Source organism: Chelon labrosus (genome assembly GCF_963514085.1).
Source record: "Chelon labrosus genome assembly, chromosome: 11".
Taxonomy (NCBI): domain Eukaryota; kingdom Metazoa; phylum Chordata; class Actinopteri; order Mugiliformes; family Mugilidae; genus Chelon; species Chelon labrosus.
The window spans coordinates 30,058,257-30,077,418 of NC_140344.1; the positions used below are offsets into that span (position 1 = coordinate 30,058,257).

A 19,162-nucleotide genomic window follows, 5' to 3' on the forward strand; every position below is an offset into this window, starting at 1 on the left:
ATGGAAGATGGCATAATTAATGGCTCAGATAACAATAATGCAACTCGGGAGAAAAGGAGGGCAGCTTTAAGTAGTTTTCTACATGAAAGAGCAAAAGGTGCTCTGATTAAATCTAGAATCCTGTCTATCAGAGACATAGATGCACCTACTCGTTTCTTTTTTAAGTTGGAAAGGAAGGTCAAGAAACATAACCAGATGTTACATCTCAAGCACTCGAATGGGTCTGTGACCACGGAGCCATCAGAGATGAGGAAGCTGGCCACGGACTTCTACAGCAGCCTGTTCAGTGCTGATGTTTGTGACTCTGACTGTGTGGATGAGATACTGGAGGGTCTGCCTCGGCTAGAGGAAGCATATGCAACCTCACTGGGGTCCATCATTTCCCTTGATGAACTGTCTGCAGCAGTGAAACAGCTCAGCTGTGGTCGGTCTCCTGGTATTGATGGACTTCCTACAGAGTTCTACAAAACATTCTGGACGTTACTGGGTGAAGACTTTATGGAAGTTTTTCAAGGATGTTTGGACTCTGGGACCTTACCAACGAGCTGTACGAGGGCAGTCCTGACTTTGCTGCCAAAGAAAGGAGATTTGGGCCTCCTACAGAACTGGCGACCCGTTTCACTTCTGTGCACAGACTATAAAATCTTGGCAAAATGTTTGTCGAATAGACTTAAAGAGTGTCTGCACATGGTTGTACATGCCAGCCAAACATACTGTGTCCCTGAAAGGACAATAATGGATAATTTGTTTTTATTTAGAGACATTGTTGATTTATCACAGTTACAGGAACTAGATGTGGGTTTGTTTTCTCTTGATCAGGAAAAGGCCTTCGACCGAGTTGATCATAATTATTTGTTTAAAACACTTAAAACATTTGGGTTTGGAAAAAGTTTTATTTCATGGATTGAGTTGATGTATTCAAGAGCCACAGTACTGTTAAAGGTGGGGGGTGGACTTAGCAGACCAGTATCTGTTCAGAGAGGAATCAGGCAGGGATGTCCGTTATCTGGGATGCTATATGCTCTAGCTATAGAGCCTCTCCTACATAAGCTCAGGCAGAGTCTGTCAGGGTTAAACTTGGCAGACAGCACAACAAATACAGTTAGCTTGTCAGCATATGCTGATGACATCACAGTTTTTATAAATGGACAAAATGATATTCAGATTCTTGAACAGAAACTAAAATTATATGAACAAGCTTCTTCTGCTAGGGTCAACTGGTCAAAATGTGAGGGACTTCTACTGGGAGAGTGGAGCAATAAAGAGCAGCCAACTTTACCAGCTGGGCTGCAGTGGAGCACAGAAGGGATGAAGGTCTTAGGTGTGTTTCTAGGCAATGAGAACTTTCAGAAAAGAAACTGGGAGGGTCTAGTTGAGAAAATGAGTGCCCGATTGTCTAGATGGAAATGGGTCCAGCCCCAGTTGTCCTACAGGGGGAGGACTTTGGTTGCCAACAATCTGGTTGCGTCTATGCTCTGGCATCGTGTCACTGTTGTAGTTCCTCCAGACGATCTCATTACACAGATACAGAAAAGACTGGTGGATTTCTGCTGGGATGGATATCACTGGATTAGATCGGCTGTGCTGTTTCTGCCTGTATCAGAGGGGGGTCAGGGATTGATTGACATCAAGAGTCGCATAACTGCATTTCGGCTTCAGACCGCACAGCGTTTGCTCTATCGAACGCAGCAACCCTGGACTGAAACAGCATCGTCGTTGCTGCGTAGAGTAAAGACCCTGGCTTATGACAAGCACTTGTTTCTTCTGGATCTGGATGGTGTGGACATATAGATAGATAGATAGATAGATAGACGACTTTATTGATCCCTTTGGGAGGTTCCCGCAGGGAAATTGACATCACAGACTTCCAGGTTTTACCAGTCGGTTCTCCATACCTGGAGAACAGTTTTAAACGTGAGGAGAGACTGCTCTCAGTTGTATGGGACTGTTGATGAAGAACCTCTATTCTATAACCCAGCCATACAGAGCAGGTGTCTCAGTTCTGTCAGTGTTCAGAGGATATTTACAACAACTGGGCTGACGAAGCTGGCAGGACTGAGGTCAGCGGGTCAATGGAAAACTGCTGCTCGGCTGTGTCAAGATACTGGTATAAAGTCTCTGCGTTTCATGGACAAACTGCTGGAGGAGGTCATGAACACACTTCCAGGTTCTTTAAGGAGAGCACTAGGGGCAGAGTCTGCAGAGGATCATCAGATCATATTTCCCAAGTTGTCCATTCGTGCTGCAGTGGAGGAGCAGGAGGAAGAGGACGGGGCTCTGCTATCTTTCAGAACACCTGAACTACCGAACTTCTCTGAAGCATCAAAAAAGAGCCTGTATGCTGTGTCTGTGAAGGTTCTCAACAGAGCGATGTTGGCCGGTGTCCGAGAGTCGAGGTGGGTTGATGTGTTGGCGCCAGGTTCATCTCCCAGAGGTAGCTGGAGGTCCCTGTACAAACCTCCCATAGAGAAACGCATTGCGGATCTCCAGTGGAGGGTGGTGCATGGGGCCGTGGCCACAAACAGACATGTGGCACACATAGACCGTAGAACAGGAAATCAGTGTAGTTTTTGTCAGGATGAGGAAACGTTACAACATCTCTGGCTCAGATGTTCTAGACTAGCTCCTCTCTTCTCTTTGTTAAGGCGGTGGGTGGGTGATTTGGGACACATTTTTGGAGACGAACTGTTTATTTTTGGTCCCAGATACTCTGTAGCACAACGAAGGTCTATTTGTCTGGTGAACTTTTTGTTGGGTCAAGCGAAGATGAGCATCTGGCTCACCCGGAGAAATAAAATGAAGGAGACAGGGTCTGTAGACGCTGAACTGATGTTCAGAAGTCTGGTGGCTGCACGTCTGAAGATAGAGTTTGCGTATTACAAGATGGTGTCAGACTTGAACAAATTTATTTCTATTTGGGGAGGTGGAGATGTTTTATGTCGTGTAATGGATGAATTGCTCATTCTGACTTTCTGAGAGAAAAAAAAAAAAAAAAAAAAAAAAAAAAAAAAAAAAAATGGAGGGGTGAGTGAATACATGTAGGGTTGATGTGTATGATTATATGTATTACATTTACCTGTGATTTTATTGTGAATGAAATATTGGACCAATAAAGGAAGGTCAAGGGTATCTATCCATCTATCCATCTATCTATCTATCTATCTATCTATCTATCTATCTATCTATCTATCTATCTTTCTATCTATCTATCTATCTATCTATCTATCTATCTATCTATCTATCCATCTATCTATCTATCTATCTATCTATCTATCTATCTATCTATCTATCTATCTATCTATCCATCTATCTATCTATCTATCTATCTATCTATCTATCTATCTATCCATCTATCTATCTATCTATCTATCTATCTATCTATCTATCTATCTAAACCAGGTTATTAATGGATTCGTGTGTCTGCTGCAGAATGAACTGAATGTATGAGACTGAAATGATTTTGTTGTTAATTTATAATCAAATGTGAGAAGATTTAAAATAAAATATTACAAACAAAAATCTGCTGCTGTTTCATTACATCGGTGATATGAGGGATCGATTAGCCGGACTGCTTAAAAACTGCTCGACTGCTTCTGCCTGTTTAACATCAGCTGTAGAGCCGCAGCGCGTGCCTTTAGCCTTTAGCCCTTAGCCCTTTAGCCCTTAGCCTTTAGCCTTTAGCTCATCGACTGGTCGGTTTTTGTAGTTTTACTAGTTGTTTATTCGTCGATTAAAGATGAACGACTCCGTGAAACTCTCCAAGAACGTTCTGCGCATGAAGGTTCGTGAGTTAAACCGGAAACAGCGGCGTTAGCAGCCTCGTGCTAGCTAGCGACGAGTTAGCTCCATGAAACTCTAGCGCAGAACTCCGTTCAGAAATGTCGTAATTTAAAGTTTCCAGCGTCACAGAAAGAGAGAAACTGAGGAACAGAAGTCAGATGAAAGGTTTAATGTCGGGACTGAATTCGGAGTTTAACGGAGCCGGTTAACGGCGTCTCTCACTGAGTTATACCGACTTCAATGAGGGATAATAAAATCATCGTTTATTTTATTAAAACACTTGATTCTCTTTTCACTTAAAAGAAAACGTTTATTTGTTTGCAGGTTGACTGAACTAATTATTCACTTTTAAAACTGATTCTGAAGAGATGAGTCTGATGTTTACCAGTTATTAATGAAGTTAATAATCAATGAATGGATCTGACCCAGTAGTTTGATTTGTGTTTTAAAACGTTTGATTCGATGATTAATGATGAATGATGAATGAGCTGTAGCTGATGAGTGTTTCTCTCTGTCACATTCTCAGTTCATGCAGCGAGGTCTGGACGCTGAGACCAGGAAGCAGCTGGAGGAGGATGAGAGGAGGATCATCAGTGATGAGCACTGGTTCCTGGATCTGCCAGAACTCACAGCTAAAGAGTAGGAGCTGAGTCACACCAGACTCCATTCATAAATCTGACCGTTTAATTACGATCCGTTCCTGTTTAGTTTAGCTGACCAACGAGAAGCAAACCGTCTCACCTTTAATCAGATCATTCTTCCTCTCTGGGTCTTCATCAGTGTTTCTCATTAAACAGACAGTGAAGCTGTTGACCATGAGGAATGTAACGTTAAATGGGCAGTTTCTTGAATGGAGTCTGGTTTGAAAGAGATTTAACTGCAGAGATCAGATCAGAATGACTGATAATGTGTCTGATAGTTTTAAAATTCGGTTTCTCCACTTTTTATTTTCCAGGAATCTGATTTTAGAAGAAAAGAGTTTTGTTCCGTGTGAAGACTTGTTTTACGGTCGTCTGTCCTTCAAAGGTTTTAATCCAGAAGTCGAGGTTTGTCTCCGTTTCTTTTTCTGTTGACGTTCATCTCTGGATCAACGTTTAAATATCATTAGTTTATTAATTATGATGTTTATTTTAGTTGAAACATTTAGTTTAGTTCTTTTTAAATAATGATTACAACTAAAACATTCAGTCACGTTTTTCTTGCTTTAATCATTTTACTTTAATTCAATTCAATTCAATTCAATTTTATTTATATAGCGTCAATAACAATACAAATCGTCTCAAGACGCTTTACAAAAACCCGGCCTGAAACCCCCAGAGCAGCCTGAAGGCAACGGTGGCAGGAAAAACTCCCTTTAACAGATGTCATAATTAATGCCGTTTGGCGATTTTAAAAAGACGCTTGAACGTAAAGACGAAGGTTTCGGCCTAAACTGGAGGTCTAACGAGGTCTATTGTCTCTACTGGTCATAGAAACTGATGGCTCTGATGAATCCAAAGACTGAGGAAGAGGACGGAGACGAAGACACCAGTCGGATGCAAACAGACGTCACCGATGAAGAAATGGCTCGAAGGTACAGACGCCGACTCTGAGAATCTGACGCTTCCTGGTTCTGTCTCTAAGGTTCTGTTCTGGTGTTTTCAGGTACGAGAGTTTAGTCGGAAGCATGAAGAAAAAGTTTGCAAAGAAGCGTGAGAGGACGACGATGGACGAGGATGACGTCAATCAAAACGTCACGGAGACGAAGAGAGTCTTTCTGAAGCCTCAGGACTGAAGCGACGAGGCTTCAGAGCAGCTCATGGATGTTATACATCCTGGTTTTAAATGTATCTGAGAACTTACACGGATGAATGTACAGGTCACTGGTTCACATGAAGACAAAGCAGAGACAGTCTTTATGCTATGCTAAGCTAACGGCTAGCTTCATATGTACAGACATGATGAATAAGTGTGAAACTAAAAAGACGGCCTGAGCTCGTTGTTTTATTTCCAGGAAATAAATCAGGACGTGATTTAGAAGCTGTTATTTCTCTGAGTGTTTATTAAACTGAGTCAAACGTTCAGATACATGAAAATAAACCTGCATCAGTCTCAGCTCCACCACAACACCGCGGTAAAGACGACTGGACGGTTATTCAGACTGATGTGGGACCGGTCGGACCTGATGTGGGACCGGTCGGACCTGATGTTGGACCTGATGTTGGACCGGTCGGACCTGATGTTGGACCTGATGTTGGACCGGTCGGACCTGATGTTGGACCTGATGTTGGACCTGATGTTGGACCTGATGTTGGACCTGATGTTGGACCGGTCGGACCTGATGTTGGACCTGATGTTGGACCGGTCGGACCTGATGTTGGACCTGATGTTGGACCGGTTGGACCTGATGTTGGACCTGATGTTGGACCGGTCGGACCTGATGTTGGACCTGATGTTGGACCTGATGTTGGACCGGTCGGACCTGATGTTGGACCCGATGTTGGACCGGTCGGACCTGATGTTGGACCGGTCGGACCTGATGTTGGACCTGATGTTGGACCTGATGTTGGACCGGTCGGACCTGATGTTGGACCTGATGTTGGACCGGTCGGACCTGATGTTGGACCGGTTGGACCTGATGTTGGACCTGATATTGGACCGGTCGGACCTGATGTTGGACCGGTTGGACCTGATGTTGGACCTGATGTTGGACCGGTCGGACCTGATGTTGGACCTGATGTTGGACCGGTCGGACCTGATGTTGGACCGGTCGGACCTGATGTTGGACCTGATGTTGGACCTGATGTTGGACCGGTCGGACCTGATGTTGGACCTGATGTTGGACCTGATGTTGGACCTGATGTTGGACCTGATGTTGGACCGGTCGGACCTGGAGTAGGAGCTCACCTCTGGCGAAGACTCGCTGGCCGACACTCGCTGTATTTAGGAAGTCGGTTGATGATGGCGTCAAAGACGGCGGTGGGACAGCAGCGGTGGAGGAACGGCAGCAGCCATCCCATCTGTCCGGGGGTGTAGAGAGGACGGGGATGGGTGGACATCAGAGCATGATACATGTCCTCCACCACGGGAGACAGGTCCTCTGCAGACTGCTGGGACATCAAGGACAGACTGCTGGGGAGAGACGAGATGTAGTCCTCCCCATAATCCTCTCTGGCCTCAGGGGAGACGGCGGCAAGGAGCTCGTCTCTGTAGCGAGAGGTGGACTCTCTGTCCCCAAAGATGTCTGAAAGATGGAGAGACAGAGAGACATCTTTAATCTGCACTGAGGACGTCGATGATTTCAATTCAATCTTAATTCTTTAGCGTCTATAACAAAACAAATTGTCTCAAGACCAGATGGTTCAGTCCAGCTCTTAACTATCAGATGGTTCAGTCCAGCTCGTCACCGTCAGATGGTTCAGTCCAGCTCTTCACCGTCAGATGGTTCAGTCCGGCTCTTCACCGTCAGATGGTTCAGTCCGGCTCGTCACCGTCAGATGGTTCAGTCCAGCTCTTCACCGTCAGATGGTTCAGTCCGGCTCGTCACCGTCAGATGGTTCAGTCCGGCTCGTCACCGTCAGATGGTTCAGTCCAACTCTTAACTATCAGATGGTTCAGTCCGGCTCGTCACCGTCAGATGGTTCAGTCCGGCTCTTCACCGTCAGATGGTTCAGTCCGGCTCTTCACCGTCAGATGGTTCAGTCCGGCTCTTCACCGTCAGATGGTTCAGTCCGGCTCGTCACCGTCAGATGGTTCAGTCCGGCTCGTCACCGTCAGATGGTTCAGTCCGGCTCGTCACCGTCAGATGGTTCAGTCCGGCTCTTCACCGTCAGATGGTTCAGTCCAGCTCTTCACCGTCAGATGGTTCAGTCCAGCTCTATCAGCTTTTATCTCTTTTTGTCAGTTTGATTTCTGAATCAGCTCTGACAAACATCCTTTTGTTTAAAATCAATAAAAATTAAAATAACATTCAGTCGCTCTGGATATGAGGTCAATGCTAATGCTAATGCTAATGCTAGTGCTAGTGCTATTGGCTTTTTACTGAGGTTCAGTCCAACTTTCATCAACACTCCTCCTCCTCTTCATTCGTCTCAGGTCTTCACCTCCACTAGTGTCTCCTGTCTCTATCTACCTTCTCTGTCCTCAGTCCACATATAGTCAGACCTACTGGTTCTGAATCCTGCCGGTTGGACCAAGGACACGTGGACTCCCCACTCAGACAGCTCCAGCCTCAGGACTCTGGAGAAGACGCTGAGCGCTGCCTTGGACGCTCCGTAAGCAGCAAACATGGTCAAGGGGACGTCTCCTGCAGAAGAAGCTGGACGTTAACAGACCGACCGACCGGGTTCATGTTCCTGCTCTGGTTCAGAGTTCAGGGTTCTGTTACCGGCCATGCTGGACACGTTGACGATGCGTCCTCGGGAGCGCCGCAGCAGTGGCAGGAACTTCTGACACATGTGGACTGGCGCCAGGAAGTTGACCTCCAGGCAGCGTCTGTAGTCCGACAGTGGCTGCAGCTCGGCGTCCACGGGACATCGGAGGACGCCAGCGTTGTTCACCAGACCCCACAAACCTGCAGAGACCCGGGGCGACATGAGGAGGCCAGGACTTAGTCTGGATTCGTTTAGAGCTGGAATAAAACAGAAAATCTTCAAGCACTTTCTTCTCTGGTTCTGGTTCTGGTTCTGGTTGTCTTCAGTGTGTTGAACAGAGTATGATGATCTGTCTCACCTGTCTCATTTGAGTGTTTGAGCTGACTGTGGACGTAGCGCTGCACCGTCTCCACCTGGTTCCTGTCCGTCACATCCAGCTGCAGCACCTCCAGGTTTTCAGGTCGTCCTTCTCTGAGACGCTGAGCACCGACTCCGTTCACATCCAGGACGCCAGCGAACACCTTCACCCCCGTCCCACTGAGAGCCAGCGCCAGAGCCTGACCGAAGCCAGAATCACAACCTGAGACAGAAAAGACGTTGAGGAAACCAGACACCTGGCAGAACGGCTCAGCTTCATTGTGGTTAAAGAGGAAGAAGACGAGCGGTGATAATAGTCAATAATAAATAAAACGACTCTTCTGATCGACATGCAGCAGGTCACCAGTCGCTCTGTGATTCTCACCTGTTTAAGTTTTCTCAGTGTGTTCCTTAGTTTTCTATGCCAGAAACCATGTTTTTGTCTTTTTAACCTGTTTGGTTTTTTTGTTGGTGTTTTCTGGACTTTTCATGTTTAGCTGTCCATGCCTCCTGCGCTGTCCAGAGCGAAGTCTGGGATTCCTGTGGAACTTGGGAAGAAGCGCCGGAGATGCCATGTTGAAAGTGACCGAGCGGAGAAGGGAATTCAAAGGAACATGAGGTCTTTGGTAAATAAGATGGACCAACTGTGTGTTTGGACCCAGAGGGAGTACGGCCTGAGCAGTATTTCATGTTTTACGGAGACCTGACTGGGCATGGACTTCCTGGACCTCCTCCTGGACCTCCTCCTGGACCTCCTCCTGGACCACAGTCTACTGAGGTGTAATGACTGGTGTCACCACTAGATGAAGGTAGTTACTTGCTTCTTGAGACTTCCATCTGGAAACAACTCTGTGGCTGAAGTGTTTCATAGGACAGTGCAGCAACTACTTGATGGAATGAGGGGGCGGGTGTTTTTATTGATGGTGTTGGCGTCCGGGGCGAAACGAGAGAGGAGCGTGATGCACAGAGTTCTCACTCTGACGCAAAAGTCAGGTCTAAAACTAAACAAAACCAAATGTCCGTTCAAGGTGAGAGAAATAACCTGGGAGATCAACCGTCAGAGGTAGAGAAGGTCAGGCCAGGTCTGAACCACAGGACAGAAATGACCTACAGAGATCCTGAGGCTTAGTTAACTACTCAGCTGTCAGCTGACACTAAAGAACTGAGAAGTCTGCTAGAGAACAACAGAGAACAGTCTCATCAGGGAGCCAGTGTTAAAGGTTAAAGGCATGACGCAGCCTGGTGTCCTGTCCGGTATTCATCTCATTCCATATGTTTAGAGAAGAACAGTAAAACTGGATCATAAGCCGCTAAGAGCAGTTTCACAGAAGCCACTGGTTGATGCACCATCACACATTCAACCCTTAATGCCAAAGCTTCAGAAATAAGATGTGGACTTTGAGTTCCAGGAAAACCCCCAGTGAGCAGGGCCGGCCTGACCCTTCACCTGACCCTTCACCTGACCCTTCACCTGACCCTGACCTTGACTCTGCCCCTGACCCTTCACCTGACTCTGACCCTTCACCTGACCCTGACCCTTCACCTGACCCTGACCCTGACCCTGACCCTTCACCTGACCCTGACCCTTCACCTGACCCTTCACCTGACCCTGACCCTGACCCTCATGGAACAGATGACCCTACCAGGCCAAGTTAAACTGGACAAGCTATACCAAGTCATTAAGACAGCAGGTGGTCAGATTAGTGCAGGACGTCGTGGAATAGAAAAACACAAGAGACGTGCATGAGATGTGTCCTATTGGCCGTACGTGAATAGAGACATTAGACGTACGTCCATCAACCCAGGAACCAATGAGACCAGAGACTCAGGAACCTGGAGAAAAGTTTTCAAAAGTTTTCAACTTAGATTTTTTAGGAAAAGTATGGTTTTGCCGATAGCTTCAGAGCTAACCCCCTCACCACTGAGCTGAATAAATAAATCTAATAATGATGATGATGATGATGATGGTAATAACTCTCCACAGCTCCTCCTATAAATCCAGTCGTGTCTGGACTCAAACCATCAACCGTCCTCTGCTCCACTTCCTGTCCGTCCGGTCGGTTCAGGTCACATTTTAACTCGTTGATCAACCAGAACAACTTCCTGTTTACAAACCGTCGACTACAATGACCTTCATTCACCTGTGTGTGTGTGTGTGTGTGTGAGGGTGTGAGTGTGTGTGAGGGTGAGGGTGAGGGTGTGTGTGTGTGGGTGTGTGTGAGGGTGTGTGTGTGTGTGTGTGTGTGAGTGAGTGTGTGTGAGTGTGTGAAACATTCATCAGATCATCATGAGTCAGCTCCACGATGACCTCTGACCTCTGACTGCAGAAACACTGATACAGCTGTGTAGTATTATTGTGTGTAGTATTATTGTGTGTAGTATATTGTGTATATGTACCTGTGACCAGCACGGCTCTGTCGTCCCCCTCCAGCAGCGTCTCCCTTGCGGCCGTCCTCCAGCCCAGCGTCAGGCTGCAGACCAGCAGACCTCCAGTGAAGTCCAGACCGTGGGTGAAGCTGAGTCCGGCCCAGAGTCCGAGGACGATGGCCTGGACCGGGACCAGGAGCAGGGAGGAGCCGCTGGGCCGGAGGAGGCGCTCCCAGACCTCTCTGAGCCTCCGGCCCAGCGTGAAGACGAAGAGAGCTGCAGCCGCGACGCAGACCGACCTCCACACCTCCATCCTCCTGCTGCCCGTCTGCCTCCGTCTGCTCACTCACCTCCTCTCTGAGCCAGAGCCCCGCCCACTCTCATACCTGCACAGGTGAGTTACCTGAACCCTGCAGGCTGCATAGTTTCACCTGGAGGACACAGTCCAGCAAAAACTACTGTCTACTACTACTACTACTAATAGTACTACTACTACTACCAATAATATTAGTACGACTACTAATAATACTACTAATAGTACGGATAGTACTAGTGTGTCTGTATTGTTTTATTGATCGCCATGGTTTCATGTTCAGATCACAAACTGATATAAATAGTAAAGTACTTAGTTACTTCCTGTTGACCTCTGATAACCTAACTGGTCCCATACCTTCCTGAAGCTTCTGATCTGTCCAGGTTGAATGTTTCTGAGCTGTGGCGCCCCCTGCAGGTAGACACCTGGAACTGCACCAACACACCTGCTGCACTTATTACTGCTTCATTAGCTTTAGCTCATTAGCTGGGACTGTTTAAAATAAATCAGCTCTTCAGGATGAATCCAGTGTTTCATGTTCTGCTCACGGTTCTTTTATAGAACCGTTCCTTTAATCACCTGGTGACCCCTCAGGGGCCCCAACCTGAGGCCCTGGGGGCCACTGAACCATCTGTGTGAGCTCCAGTAGAAACCTTCAGTCTTCTCATTCTTTTATGAGACAGCTGTGAGAGGAGCTGCCTTCCAGACCAAACTCAGGGCTCAGCCTCTGATAATTAATGATTTAATGATGATAAACAGGAAGTTCAAACACAGACCGCTTCAGTGACAAATGGGGCTTTTATTTTGAAGGTCAGAGCTGACTGGTGGTGGGGGGGGTCACCTACAGTAACATGTGCACATCTTCAGGACGTCTGGTTAACACTCAGAGCACAGACAGGAAGGTCAGCCAATCAGAGCAGAGCAGGAAGAGGAGGAAGAGGAGGAGTTCAGGCGAAGTTCTTCTTCAGGAAGCTGATGAGGCCGTTGGTGGACGAGTCGTGGGATGTGACCTCTGAGTCGTCCTGAAGCTCCGGCTCAATCTTCTTAGCGAGCTGCTTCCCTAGTTCAACCCTGAGGGTCAGCAGAGGTCAGAGGTCAAACTAAAGCAATGGACCTGGACATGGGGTGTGTAGATGGTGTGTAGATGGTGTGTGTGAACTCACCCCCACTGGTCGTAGCTGTTGATGTTCCACATGACGCCCTGAACAAAGATCTTGTGTTCGTACATGGCTGAAAAACACGTCAGTACACGTCAGTACACGCTAGTACACGTCAGTACACGTCAATATACGTCAGTACACGCCAGTACACGTCAGTACACGCCAGTACACGTCAGTACACGCTAGTACAGTGGTTTTCAAAGTGGGGGCCAGGGCACCCCAGGGGGGCATCGGGGGGCGCTAGGGGGCCTCAGAAAATTGGAGGGAAGATAAGAAAAACATTGGTAATTATTTTTTAAATCATTATTATAAAATGTAATTATTACTAATATATTATATTGTAATGTTATCTGCTCATCTTTCTGATTGGCTGCCAGACACAACATCATTCATGACCTCATGATCTGCGTACACCTGGAGGTTTGTGTCATTTATCAAGCTGCTTTGCTCCTCATGCTAACGGGTAGCTAGCACGTAGCTAGCACGTAGCTAGCACGTAGCTAGCACGTAGCTAGTTATGGACAGGTTTTTGACAAGAAAGAGACTGAGGGACAGACCAACAGTCCTGCTGTGGAGGACACTAACCTGGACAACTGAAGTCTGAACATATGAAGCAGCTCTTATGTTAAACAGATAAAATAATATGAATTAATTAAATAGTCAATAAAAGTTGATGTTTCTTTATATATTATGTCTGTGGGTTCGGGTTAGGAGGTAAAGCAGCTGTTCACGCCTCCTTCATCCTGATGATGATGATGTTCTTTGGTCACATGATCAGAGTCGTCCACTCACCAACCAGAGATCCCAGGATGAACGGAGTCAACTTCTTGAAGACGATGGAGTTACTGGGCTTGTTCCCCTCAAACACCTGGAGGAGCAGAGGAGGAGGTCAGTCTGAGGAGGAGTGGGAGGAGTCTGAGGAGGAGTGGGAGGAGTCTGAGGAGGAGGTCAGTTTAGTCTGAGGAGGAGTGGGAGGAGTCTGAGGAGGAGTGGGAGGAGTCTGAGGAGGAGGTCAGTTTAGTCTGAGGAGGAGTGGGAGGAGTCTGAGGAGGAGGTCAGTTTAGTCTGAGGAGGAGTCATGAGGAGTCTGAGGAGGAGTGGGAGGAGTCTGAGGAGGGGTGGGAGGAGTCTGAGGAGGGGTGGGAGGAGTCTGAGGAGGAGTGGGAGGAGTCGTGGGAGGAGTCTGAAGAGTGAGGAGTCATGAGGAGGAGTCTGAAGAGTCTGAGGAGGAGTGGGAGGAGTCATGAGGAGTCTGAGGAGGAGTGGGAGGAGTCTGAGGAGGAGGTCAGTTTAGTCTGAGGAGGAGTGGTAGGAGTATGGGGAGTCTGAGGAGTCTGAGGAGGAGTGGGAGGAGTCTAAGGGGGAGTGGGAGGAGTCTAAGGGGGAGTGGGAGGAGTGGTTACCTTGTGAGGCAGCAGCTTCTCCAGAGCGTCTCCTTTCAGTCCTCCGGCCTCCAGCTCCTTACGCGCCTCCTCCATCGTCTTCCCCTTCATCAGAGCTTCAGTCTGGGCCAGGAAGTTAGCCACCAGGATCTAGGACAGGTCAAAGGTCAACACAGTGGACAGACAGGCAGGGACAGGAGGCATGGACAGGGACAGGGAGACATGGGGGCGTTACCTTGTGGTGCAGGTTGTCTCTGATTGGATGCTGAGACTGAGCAGGAATGAGGAAGTCAGCAGGAATCATACGAGTCCCTGAGGAGGACATGTTGGACATTAGAGAGGACATGTTGGACATTAGACAACAAGAGGACATGATGGACACTGGATCTCTCCAGCTCTGTCTCCATGTCCGTCCATGTCTCAGAGACCTTGGTGGATCAGCTGGTAGAAGGCGTGCTGTCCATTGGTCCCTGGTTCTCCCCAGACGATTGGTCCAGTGTGGTAGTCCACTCTGCTGCCGTCTTTGGTGATGTACTTCCCGTTGGACTCCATGTCCCCCTGCAGAGACATAGACAGAGAGGACAGAGACAGAGTTGACTGATCAGTGATCAGAACAACCAGCTGTCTCCAGAGAGACGTCTCCTCCCGTCCCTGCGTCTCTGACCTGTTGGAAGTAGGCAGCGAAGCGGTGCATGTACTGGTCGTAGGGCAACATGACGTGAGTCTCCGCCTGGAAGAAGTTGATGTACCAGACGCCCAGGACGGCCAGGAGGACGGGGACATTCTGGTCCAGAGGGGCGCTGCGGAAGTGGTTGTCCTGCAGAGACAGATTCATGAGACTGATACGTAAACAAGAAGAGTTTCTATTTATTTCTGTTCTGATCTTTAATAATTAATTAGTCACTGATTCATTAATTAAATCATTTAGAACAAATTAAAAACGTTGTCGTACCATCCAGTGAGCTCCGGACAGAAGCTGCTCAAAGTTATCAAAGCCTGAAACAAACAAACATTTACATTATATTATATTATATTATATTATATTAATATTAACATGGATGTAAGTGTTGCTGGACTCTGGTCCGTCGTCGTACCGATGTGCAGAGCGATGGACAGACCGATGGCCGACCACAGAGAGTAACGACCTCCGACCCACTGAGGACAAACAGGACGTCACAGACAGAGACCGTCAAAATAAAAGCACCAACAGGAAACCTCTGAAATAAATCGGCTGATGGAATGTTAGCGAATGCTAATGCTAATGCTAAGGAACACTTACATCCCAGAACTCAAACATGTTCTCCGTGTCGATGCCGAAGTCCTTCACTTTGACCTGAAGAGAAAATGGGAAACATGAACTTTGAAGAGAACCAGGAACTAAACACAGTTCCAGCTGAGAACCATCAGACGTCTCAGAATTAATTAAGATTCATAATAAATGAAGTTGAGACGACTTGAGAACTTGATCAGAACCAGCGATGAGAAACTTTAGATCAGTCAGTTTAGTTCCTGGTCTCCTGGCTTTAGGGGAGCTAAAGGGTCCCCTGGTGGGAACCAGGCGTGCTGATGTGTGGAGTTAATCCAGTTTAATCTGGTTCCTGTAAACCAGTTCAGACTAATGGCTCAGTGTAAACGCTGCGGTAGGAACTCACTGCGTTGGTGGAAAGAGCCACGAAGTGTTTGGCTACGGCAGATTTCTGTGGAGGAGAGAAGAAGAAGAAGAAGAATCCTCAGACTGACCCAAGCTAACGGCGCCGTTAAGGTGCTTCCTGTAATCAGATTACTTCACATGCACTCACATCTCCAGCCGTCTGCAGGAACCAGTCTCTGGCAGACTCGGCGTTGGTGATGGTCTCCTGAGTGGTGAACGTCTGGAAACAGAAAAACACACAGTTCACTCACTGTGAGCATGCTAATGCTAGCTAACGTTAGCATGTTTAATCCGTCACGTCTGGACCTTGGAGGCGATGATGAACAGCGTGGTCTCGGGGTCGAGCTGGGCCAGGGTCTTGGCCATGTGAGTCCCGTCGATGTTGGACACGAACCAGACCTTCGGTCCTCCGGCAGAGTACGGCTTCAGAGCCTCGGTCACCATCAGAGGTCCCTGAACGCACCACGACAACACACGTTAACAGCAGCCGGGTCTGAGGGATGCAGTGACTGACTGACGATGAGCTCAGGTTCAGGTTCCTCCTGAGAACCGGACTCACCAGGTCAGAGCCTCCGATGCCGATGTTCACGACGTCAGTGATGCTTTTCCCGCTGAAGCCTTTCCAGGCGCCGCCGCGAACTTTCTGCAAACGCAACACAGACAGTGCAGTGATGGATCCCTGGTTCCTTAGCCCGACCAGAACCAGAACCAGAACCAGAACCGGCCTGTAACCCAACTCTGAACCCTCTAAACACTGAGGACCAGCTCACCTGACAGAACACCTTCATCTTGTCCAGAACCCGGTTGACCTCCGGCATCACGTCTTTTCCGTCCACATGGATCGGCGCGTTGGATCGGTTCCTCAGAGCGACGTGGAGCACGGCCCGGCCCTGAAACACGCCACACGTCCTCTACTTCCTCAAACGTCCTCTACTTCCTCAAACATTCCCTACTTCCTGAAACACCTTAAACTGTTGCGTTGTGTTGCGTTGTGTTGCGTTGTGTTGCGTTGTGTTGCGCTGTGTTGCGCTGTGTTGCGCTGTGTTGCGTTGTGTTGCGTTGTGTTGCGCTGTGTTGCGTTGTGTTGCGCTGTGTTGCGTTGTGTTGTGTTGTGTTGCGCTGTGTTGCGCTGTGTTGCGCTGTGCGTTGTGTTCAGGTGCGCTAGCTGCAGTCCTGATGATGTGTTCACTGTACCTCGGTGAAGTTGATCTTCTGTCCAGAGAACATCTTGTCCCGCGCCTCCTCCACGCCCCTGGACTTGGCCTGAAGACAAACAGTCGTGATTATCTGAAATCTGGAGGAACGTGTCTCAAACCTGATCTGAACAGGAAGTGGTTTCGTTTCGTTTGTTTCCTTCGTGTCGACATCGAGTTTCAGGACAAAGAAGCTCAGTTTCAAAATCTGCTGTTGAAATGTTCCGGTGGTGAAATCTGAGTTTGTTCAACGCCTCAGACGATAAGACACGGCAGCACCGAACCCTTCACACCTGGCTGGACGATTCACCTGGCTGAGTACAGGATGTGTGACTGGAGTTTCAAAATAAAAGCAGAATGCTGACGTACCATGGCGAGCAGCAGCGCCAGGACGTCCTGGTTGATGAGGTTCTTGGAGAAGTCCAGGAGGATCTCTCCATCGTCCGTCTGCAGAGTGGTGCTGTGGACACGGACGTAGAACTTTAATGAACTTTAAACTTTATTCATTTAAATAAACACTCATTTAAATATGTGAAATAAAACATGAAAACTAATCAGTAAATAGATTCAGGATCTTCAACATGAACTCAGACGATTCTTCTGATTGATCGACAGATTCTTTAAAACATAACATATATTGAACTAATCCATCTAGAACGGATGAACTGGACCTGGACCAGGACCAGGACCAGGACCAGACTCTGATGATGTGCCGCAGAGCACGTAGCCGCTCAGACGAGCCCTCGGTCGGCCGCACGAGGAGCTGAATCACCGCTCACTGCTGTTGTGTAACACGCTGCGTCCATTATCGGACACGTGCAACAGGTCGTTGGCACGTCCCGCGGATCAATACATTAACCTGTTAGCATTAGCGGCTAGCTAATTAGCGGCTAGCTTGGTGCTCTAATCATATGATTAATTACTTATGAGACGTGTCACACACACGAACCGACCGGAAGTAGAGACGGGAAACAGGTAGAGACGGTTCTGATGGGACACGAAGGATTTTAATTATTAACGAGCAACTAACCAGCAACTAACCAGCAGCTAACCAGCAACTAACCAGCAGCTAACCAGCTAACGAGCTAACGAGCTAACGGTGTCTTCATCATAATCCACAGTTCACAGACACCTGAGCGAGCGGGCGGGTCTGTCCGATAATGGACGCCGTGACATTAGCACGCCGCTAACCGCGGCACGGAGGCTCGTGAGGCGGAGACAGCGGCCCGTCGCCCCGTTTAACGGGCCGTCGCCCCGTTTAACGGGCCCACGGAGGAAGGAGGAGGCGGCTCGTGAGCCCCGAGACCCGGGGATCGATCAGAGATGATTAACGGGGACAGGACGGACACGGATGATGACCTTGTAGCTGTCAGGAAGAGGAAGAGGAGGAGGAAGAGGAGGCTCTAACATGATGGATCCAACATGCTAAGGTCATGTCAGCAGCGGGATCATGTCTGGACTCTTCCTCCTCCTCCTCCTCCTCCTCTTCCTCCTACCTGAACTTGCTGAATCGCTCCTTGTCTCCGTCGAACATCTCCCTCATGTTCAGGTTCGAGCCCTGGGCCTTGAACCACTGCTGCAGCTTCTGGAAGTTCGGGTCGGCGGTCAGAGCCATGATGGCGGCGGGGAAGGAGGAGGTCCTGGTCGGTGCTGGAGGTCCTGGTCGGTGCCGGAGGTCCTGGTCGGTGCTGGAGGTCCCGGTAACCGCTGATACTCCAACCTCTGCAGCTGGTGTGGACTGACAGGACAACGAGGAGGAGGAGGAGAAGGAGGAAGAGCCACAGGGGGCGGAGCTCCTGGTCAGACCGTCTGGACCAATCACAGCAGAGGCCGCGCAACGTCACGTACAGCGGGACAATATGGAGGAGGATTAGTGCCGTAGTACGCGGCAGCTTCCTCACGTAGAGCAACATGTATGTATGGAGGCGACTTAGTGCCGATAATATTAATCTAAACGGAATTCAAGCAGAACTGGTGCTCGAGCTGTATGGTGGTAGATTAGTGCCATAATACAAGCTGCTCATTCTATGTATGGAGGCGAATTAGTGCTAATAATATTATATTAGAAATTAAAATTTAATATTTAAACATTTAATAAAATCAAAAACAAAATGGAAGTCAAACGAGTCGTTTATCTGAGTTAACTGAGTTTTAGTTTTATTTTGTTTCATATTTCTAAAACTGCTAATTTTATCTTTAAGCGCTTTGTAACGATGATGATGTTGCTATAGAAATAAATGAATTCACCTTTATATACTTTAAAATGTGACCTTTGCTTGTTTTAATATTTTTATGTAGTGCTGTTTCAGTTTCTATTTTGTTGTAACTTTGTTTCTAAAAGCTCCAAATGATGTATTTAAACATTCTGTTCTAATTCACTTCTTATACTTTCAAGTTTTATTCAAATGTTTTATGACCTTTTAATGTTCTGAAAGACGCCTCTGAATGAAATGTATTATTAGTGTCTAACACATGAACTATAGTCAAAATTGACATGAAATCAAACATGACCCCCCCCACACTAATAAACTGATTTAATATTTATTACTTATATTACCTTTATTTTTTCTATGCTACATGAGAAGCTGCCAAACATAATAGTGTTGT

At 47.7% G+C, this 19,162-nt stretch overlaps 3 protein-coding genes across 3 annotated transcripts; 1 reads left to right on the top strand and 2 right to left on the bottom strand.

Moving 5' to 3' along the window:
* The first annotated feature begins 3,592 nt into the window (after nt 1–3,592).
* mphosph6 (M-phase phosphoprotein 6) lies at nt 3,593–5,961 on the top strand. The gene is made up of 5 exons (XM_084555786.1): nt 3,593–3,781; nt 4,307–4,419; nt 4,736–4,826; nt 5,253–5,353; nt 5,425–5,961. The coding sequence occupies exons 1-5, from the start codon at nt 3,737–3,739 to the stop codon at nt 5,552–5,554; spliced, it is 480 nt and encodes a 159-aa protein (XP_084411912.1). The 5' UTR covers nt 3,593–3,736; the 3' UTR covers nt 5,555–5,961.
* A 640-nt stretch (nt 5,962–6,601) lies between these two features.
* On the bottom strand, nt 6,602–11,242 carry hsd17b2 (hydroxysteroid (17-beta) dehydrogenase 2). Its single transcript, XM_084555784.1, has 5 exons — nt 10,887–11,242; nt 8,491–8,712; nt 8,147–8,332; nt 7,928–8,065; nt 6,602–7,003 (listed from the first exon to the last, which is right to left on the bottom strand). The coding sequence occupies exons 1-5, from the start codon at nt 11,167–11,169 to the stop codon at nt 6,663–6,665; spliced, it is 1,170 nt and encodes a 389-aa protein (XP_084411910.1). The 5' UTR covers nt 11,170–11,242; the 3' UTR covers nt 6,602–6,662.
* A 706-nt stretch (nt 11,243–11,948) lies between these two features.
* On the bottom strand, nt 11,949–18,626 carry gpia (glucose-6-phosphate isomerase a). Its single transcript, XM_084555887.1, has 18 exons — nt 18,052–18,626; nt 16,925–17,015; nt 16,557–16,625; nt 16,133–16,252; nt 15,922–16,005; nt 15,669–15,815; nt 15,511–15,582; nt 15,364–15,408; nt 14,991–15,044; nt 14,806–14,866; nt 14,664–14,707; nt 14,376–14,528; nt 14,140–14,269; nt 13,947–14,023; nt 13,733–13,861; nt 13,122–13,197; nt 12,333–12,399; nt 11,949–12,240 (listed from the first exon to the last, which is right to left on the bottom strand). Exons 1-18 carry the CDS (start codon nt 18,168–18,170, stop codon nt 12,117–12,119), a joined length of 1,662 nt encoding a protein of 553 aa, XP_084412013.1. The 5' UTR covers nt 18,171–18,626; the 3' UTR covers nt 11,949–12,116.
* Nucleotides 18,627–19,162: the final 536 nt, after the last annotated feature.

Bases quoted from the DNA above. Each gene is read 5' to 3' on its own strand.
- gpia (XM_084555887.1), bottom strand. From the start codon at position 18,170: ATGGCTCTGACCGCCGACCCGAACTTCCAGAAGCTGCAGCAGTGGTTC. The intron at 15,045-15,363 runs GTGAGTTCCTAC...TTTTCTCTTCAG, and splicing joins TGGCTCTTTCCACCAACGCA to GTCAAAGTGAAGGACTTCGG. The intron at 13,198-13,732 runs GTAACCACTCCT...CTGCTCCTCCAG, and splicing joins AGAAGCTGCTGCCTCACAAG to GTGTTTGAGGGGAACAAGCC.
- mphosph6 (XM_084555786.1), top strand. From the start codon at position 3,737: ATGAACGACTCCGTGAAACTCTCCAAGAACGTTCTGCGCATGAAG. The intron at 4,420-4,735 runs GTAGGAGCTGAG...TTTATTTTCCAG, and splicing joins CCAGAACTCACAGCTAAAGA to GAATCTGATTTTAGAAGAAA. The intron at 5,354-5,424 runs GTACAGACGCCG...TGGTGTTTTCAG, and splicing joins GATGAAGAAATGGCTCGAAG to GTACGAGAGTTTAGTCGGAA.
- hsd17b2 (XM_084555784.1), bottom strand. From the start codon at position 11,169: ATGGAGGTGTGGAGGTCGGTCTGCGTCGCGGCTGCAGCTCTCTTCGTC. The intron at 8,713-10,886 runs GTACATATACAC...TTTCTGTCTCAG, and splicing joins CAGAGCCGTGCTGGTCACAG to GTTGTGATTCTGGCTTCGGT. The intron at 8,333-8,490 runs GTGAGACAGATC...GGGTCTCTGCAG, and splicing joins CAAACACTCAAATGAGACAG to GTTTGTGGGGTCTGGTGAAC.